Source organism: Eutrema salsugineum, unplaced genomic scaffold (assembly GCF_000478725.1).
Source record: "Eutrema salsugineum unplaced genomic scaffold, Eutsalg1_0 scaffold_3, whole genome shotgun sequence".
Taxonomy (NCBI): Eukaryota; Viridiplantae; Streptophyta; class Magnoliopsida; order Brassicales; family Brassicaceae; genus Eutrema; species Eutrema salsugineum.
In genome coordinates, this window is record NW_006256756.1 from 11,587,690 (window position 1) to 11,594,469 (window position 6,780).

At 33.3% G+C, this 6,780-nt stretch overlaps 1 protein-coding gene across 1 annotated transcript; it reads left to right on the top strand.

The window, feature by feature from the left end:
• The first annotated feature begins 238 nt into the window (after positions 1-238).
• LOC18014466 (probable RNA 3'-terminal phosphate cyclase-like protein) lies at positions 239-2,189 on the top strand. Its single transcript, XM_006397187.2, has 6 exons — positions 239-476; positions 683-832; positions 1,069-1,247; positions 1,330-1,505; positions 1,596-1,809; positions 1,892-2,189. Exons 1-6 carry the CDS (start codon positions 272-274, stop codon positions 2,099-2,101), a joined length of 1,134 nt encoding a protein of 377 aa, XP_006397250.1. The 5' UTR covers positions 239-271; the 3' UTR covers positions 2,102-2,189.
• The last annotated feature ends 4,591 nt before the right edge of the window (positions 2,190-6,780 follow it).

The following is a 6,780-nucleotide window of genomic DNA, read 5'->3' on the forward strand; positions in this document are numbered from 1 at the left end:
AATCCATGTAGAGTTTCCGAAAGTTCAGCATTTTTAGCTATAGTTTACAAACCAATCGATTTTTATTTGTTTATTTAACTAAATTCGATGTGTCTAAAAAGCCAAAAGCTACAAAGTAGTGAAAAGCCCAAAATTGAATCTGGAAAAAGCCTCACAGAATAGGGTGTAAGATTTGTTCCAAAATAAAAGGGTTTAGGGTTTAAAAAAATCGTCTGATAATGAGAGAGAAGACAAAAGATTAGATCATTAGAAAGAAAGAGTGAGAAAAATAATGGGGAAGACGTTGTTCAAGCGTATAAAGGGAAGCCAAAGCTTTAGGCAGAGACTGCTTCTCGCAACCCTTTCTTTAAAGCCTATTATCATTGATGAGATTCGAGCCAACGACATGATTCCTGGCCTCCGCCTTCACGAGAGATCTCTTCTCGGCCTCCTCGAGACTGTCTTCGATGACAGCTCTATTAAAACTAACGACACTGGTAAGTACGTTTTACCAATTGATTTAAAAGCTGGTGATTTCTTCATTTATAGCTTCGGGATTTAGGGTTCATGACTTCAGATTGATCGATTTTAGGATTGTGTCTTAGAATTTTTTAAGATCTTAGGATACTTCCCTTTTTCTATTGAGCTGAAGCTATGATTGAAGTCTAGCTGGTTTTAATATGGTCCAATATCTCTTTTGCAGGGACTCGAGTGGAATACACGCCTGGAACAGTAATGGGAGGGAAAAATTTCGTTCACGACTGTGCCCTGACTCGATCCATTAGCTATTATCTGGAGCCATTGCTTGTGTTAGGATTATTTGGGAAGAAGCCTCTTTCGATTAGGCTCAAAGGTGACTCTTTTTCTACTTCAGATAATGCTTGTTCATCTCCAAAAACCTGTCTTCCTGTCTTCAAGAAGATAAAAACTTGTAGAAATTATAAACCTAGATGAGGAAATTAGATGTTCTTAGGTTCTGTATCAGCCAACGCACTGTATGTACTTAATCCAGCTTCTTCTATGTAGTTTTGAAAAAGAAAAGGTCACAGCTTTATTATGATCTAGCGAAGAAATTATTTACATTTTCAGGAATTACAAATGATCCAAGGGACCCAAGCGTTGACACAATCCGCTCCACTACCTTAAATATGTTAAAGCGTTTTGGAGTCCCTGCAGAAGGGTTAGAGCTTAAAATTCTAGCCCGTGGAGTAGCTCCGTATGGAGGTGGAGAAGTTCTCTTAACAGTTCCAAATGTTCAGACCCTAAATGTACGTACTTGTTCATTTTCTTTTTTTCTTCCTCACTGCAAGCTTCATTGGGGATGTCTTATTTGTTATATCGCTGCTTCAGGCGGTCCAATGGCTAGAGGAAGGAATGGTGAAGAAGATACGAGGTGTGACTTTCTCTGCAAGAGTGTCTACTGACTTTGAACATTCCATGAGATTCACAGCTCGTGGAATCTTTAACAACCTCTTGCCTGATGTTCATATTTCCCAAGATCACAGAGCTGGCCCTCTGGCTGGAAAGTAAAAACTCAACTTTTGAACAAAAAAAAATAGCAGACACAGGTTTTCAACAGAGACTTGATTGATAAGAGCTCAACGTCTTGATTGCAGATCACCTGGATACGGAATATCATTGGTTGCAGAAACAACTTCAGGATGTTACATCTCTGCAGATACAACAGTGTCTTGTGGAAGAAGAGACGAAACAGGAGAGCTTGATGTAGAGAAGCAAGAGAGAAAACCACCACAAGACACAGGAGTTGAAATAGCTTCATTGCTTCTTCAGGAGATTGAAAAAGGCGGAGTTGTTGATTCAACACACCAGGTGCGTTTAAAATCCTAAACGACCGTTTTAAAAGTAAGACTCTTTAAGTGTGTATTCTTGATTCTCTGGTTTTTTTTTACAGGGATTGTTGTTTACACTGTGTGCGTTATGCCAACGTGATGTGTCAAAGGTTCGAGTGGGAACGTTATCCCCTAATGGAGTGGTGACATTGAGGAACTTGAAGGAGTTTTTGGGAGCTAAATTTGTGATCAGACCTGATCCGTTGACAGGAACCGTCATACTCACTTGCGTTGGAAGCGGTTTGCCAAACCTCGCCAGAAAGATGTCTTGATTTTTCAGAAAGATGTCTTTACAGTTTTGTCTGAAGTAAAACGCTTTTCTATTAGTTTGAATGGACGTGTATTCTTCACCTAATTATAATGGCAATTTTGCATTTGATTTTTATACATAAATGAATACTTTAATTGTAAAATATTACATAATATTTTATATAAATAAACATTTATGTGTAAAATATTATATTAGTAAATCTTATACATTAATTAACTTTTTTAATATTAATCTATTATTTCATTACAAATTTATGAGAATTATTACAGCGACAATTCTACAACGCACAAATTTTTTTTTTGCATCGTTATAAACTTCTAGTAAGTTTGCCACCATAAACTGTAAATTAATAATAATCTCAAGAGATTCAAACCCTAGATTTCATGGTGTAAAAGCATTAATGAACCTATTAACCAATAGACTAAGGGGACTTCTACTATACACATTAATTGACTAGGCCATAGAAAATTTTCCTAGACCAAAATTTCAGGTCTTTGATAATAGTAATTTGGATAAAGATTGTTTTAGGAAAACAATTTCTACTCTACGAGATAATATAATCATTTTTATGTGAATAATTTACGAAAAAATGCATATATGAGAAAAAGATATACGAGACAATATAACCATCATCTCTATACAATTAAATGAATCTTTATTTATAAGATATTAGATGAATTATTTACATTAATGAACTATTATTTGTAAGATATTACATAAATAAACCTTATAAATGTAAAAAATTCAATAAATACAGAGATGCTTAGTGGATAATATGGGTGAGTAATTTACCCTGAAATTCTTAACACACGTATCATAACAACAAAATAAATGGTCTTAATAAAATTAGTATTTAACACAACACAATTTGTGTGTATATCAAGGCTTAAAAAAATTAGTATATTGCACCTTACAGATATGTGTATCTCATAAATATGTTAGTAAATATTTTAGTGCTTTGGAAGAAAAAGATTTGCAGAAAAGATAGAAATTAGTAAGCAAAATCGAAATAGATTCCAAGTAAGAATTGGATTCTTGATTAAAAGAGTGCAAGGGAGAAACTCACAGCAAAATAGAAACTCTTTTGTTTTTTTCATCTTTAGACATTCATTTTCTAAAATTTCTGGTGGGACTTTTTTTTAGTGTCAATCAAATTTGTTTTCTTTTTATCTGAAAAATTCCAATTCTTAATTTGTAGGATGAGTTTTGGGTTTTACAAATAATAAACATAGCTTCACAACGTTTAACACATAATAATTAATAATTATGTGTTTTCACTTCAGATAAAACCAATAATATCTAACGCCTGAATTCATTTTATTGAATAAATCACACAAAAAATATGTATTATAATCTGTAAAGTTTATACCAATAAATATTTTTACAAAATAATTTCACTTAATTAAAGATAAAAAAATTTCTTAATTCCTAGTTCTTTCTTATTTTGATAATTTTATATAGGCCATCTATTGATATAAACACATAGACTCGATATATATGAATGACTAATAGTTGGTTAACTTGAGGTTCTCTATACGAAACATAGGCTTTTGGCCATCCGTAACAGAGGCTTTTGGCCATCTGAACGTTAACAATTATAAAAATTGCCCCCACATTAATTAATTAATATGTTCCCATTAATTTTTTTTGCCCCCAATGAAAACATTTTCTGGCTCCGCTAATGATTTGCATAGCTATTGATGTGTTGGTAAAGATTAAGTAGTTTAGGAATTGGTTAGTGACCAATCAGTATGTTGGGGTTGTGTAAAAATCTGATTAAACAACTTATAAAAATTTTGTTTAAGCGTTAAGCAAATAGAGTATTCACAGAACCATTTCTAGCTTTCCAAGAAACTTCTCTATCGAAAACATATTTTGGGGAGGAGGGATTAAACAATGCTTTTAAGAACAGCTCCAACCCAATTTCAAATCCTCAAATTTTAAAATTATTTATTTCCCATCCATTCTTAAATTTTCAAATTTGAGGTTTTTGCTTTTCTTTTTAGTCATTGAATCTTATTAATTTATTTATTTTTTTTGTCGATGGCTTAAGTACCTAAAACGGTTCTACTAATCAACCTGGTGATACCGAGTTTATATAAATAACATCTTGTAGATAGATACGAGCACTTCTTGCTAGTTTGTCTGTCTTCGAGTTCTTCGCGTGTGGGATATGTGATATAGAAAAATAGCTGAAGGCATCTTTCATCTTCACAATCTCCTCCAAGTATAAAGCAAAATCTGGCCATTTGTCTAGTATAAACACCATCTTCACCAACTCCGAATAGTCTGTTGCAAAAACTTTCATCATCTTCTTATTCTCTAACATACAATGTATAGCCTTGATGAGAGCTTCCATCTTCATGCAGAGGCGTAAGACTTTGCCTTACTTTTTGGGCTCCCATTATTTTGTCCATAGCACCTTCTTTAATATAATAACATCCTAATCCTGCTGATATATCCATATCTTTCTAAGAGCCATCAATATAACACCACCAGTCTTCGTAAGTTATAGGTATTGAATAGATCGGAGAAGTATAAGTATTTATGGGGGTTGAATCCTGTTCAGACCTTTGAGCCTCCTCCCATAATGCCGCTTCTGTTTTTGCTATTTTCAATGTAATTTGTGGATCTATATCTATATTCAAATATACTTTCTCATTTCTTACCTTCCAGATATACCATACGATCTGTGGAAGATGTGTGCTTTTTATTTCTTTAAAGAGTCCCCAAAAAGATGATCCATATTTGAATAAACTGATGTCATTGGAAAAACATCTGGAGGCGTTGGTGCTTAAGATTATGCCAAAGTTTGTAAAGCTGGAGGACATTCAAAAAGAACATGATTAATGGTTTCTTCCTCCACTCCCACACAGTGCACATTGTGTGTCACATTGCATTCTACGGGTGCGTAACCTAGCCGACACTAAGAGATACCCAGTTATTGCTTGCCATATAAAATATCATAACTTTGGAGAGCATTTCAACTTTCATGTATATGCTTGTAATGACTTTATATATGGGCCATTGATATCCTATGAAACTCTATCTGGTGAATAGTGCTCTGGTATCGTGATTTAACCATATATCTTCCAGATTTTGTGAAGTGTCATCCTAATTGATCTGGCTTATAGGAGCTACTAATGGAAATTCCATGAATAGTGTCCACATCCGCTTGATCAATTATTGCTATTATCAAGCCCAGGTTCCACATATTTGTCACTGAATCAATCAGATGATTGACCATAAGGTTCGGGTAATAATTTAAATCCTTGCAAGTGACTGATCTCGGGCGAGAATATGGTATCCAAGGATCAGTCCATACAGAGATTAAACATCCCGAACAACCTCTTTTGATTAGCCTTTTATTAACCAGAGATCAAGCTGAGATTATGCTCCACCAGTCATAGGACGGTGAGTAGGATCGTACAGAGTCCCAAGGGCTTGTGCTACGAAAGCATCGCCCTTTAAAGACCCATGCAAACATTAAGTTTGGTCTATTAATCAGTCGCCATAATTGTTTAGCCAATAAAGCCGTATTAAAATTCTCTACATTTCAAAATCTGATTCCCCTACCTCCTTATCTCTACACATCCTTTTCCATGCTATCAAATGCATACTTCGATGGTGTCCACCAGAGCTCCACCAATACCATGCTGATGCACTAGTTAATTTCGTCATTGTGGATTTAGGTAACCGAAAATATGACATGACAAAGGTGTGCATTGCAGATGCCACAAATTTAATGAAAACTTCTATATCCTCTTTCGACAATAACCTTAAGGTCCAACTATTAACCCTATCATGTAGTTTGTCCGCTACAAAATTAAAAATCTTATGTTTGGCTCCAACCATGCTTTCCGGAATACCCAGATAGGACCCATACCTCTATTTTTTGTAATTCCATAAATTTGTTTTAACTCATGTTGCACTTCCTCTGGGACGAAATTGATTAGAGGATTTTTCAAAATTATTTTTTTTGGCCTGAAACACATTTTTTTTTTTGCTACTTTCATTTTTAGTCCTTACTATTAAAAAGTTTAATTATCTTATCATATAAAGTTGAACACACTCAACGTAAGCTTAGACTATTATAATTCACCAGATTGTAACACATGTCATTGATAATTTGGATCGTAATATATGTAAATATAATTATATAAATTTTCCCTCTTAGTTATTTAATATCGACAAATAACAAAAAAGGAAATTTTGATTAAAAAAGAACTAATAAAATCGAAAAGTAAAGTACAAGAAAATATAAACTACAATCTAAAAAATGTAAATTATAAATCTTATGAACCATTTCATTCATTTAGAAAGATTGTTAATGGTTAATATGAATTATTTTTGATTTTCTTACTTGTGTATTATAAAACATCAAAAGAAAAAAAGTTTCTTTGAAAGGAAAATGAATTGAAACTCTCTTTCAAAGAAACTTTGCTTCATCCTTTATCACTTACAAGGCTTATTTTCATTTTATGAAGATATCTCATATATGTGAAAATAAATGCTTTTTGAAATTGAACCATAGTATCATCCATTGTTCGTTGGGTCTTTTGATAAGTTTTTCTGATAAATAAATTAAAAACTGATCAGAGCAAATAAGAGTTTCAAATAATGTTTCGTCCATAGTCCATAAAGTACAAGAGAACTGATCAGAGCATCATCTCTGAAAGT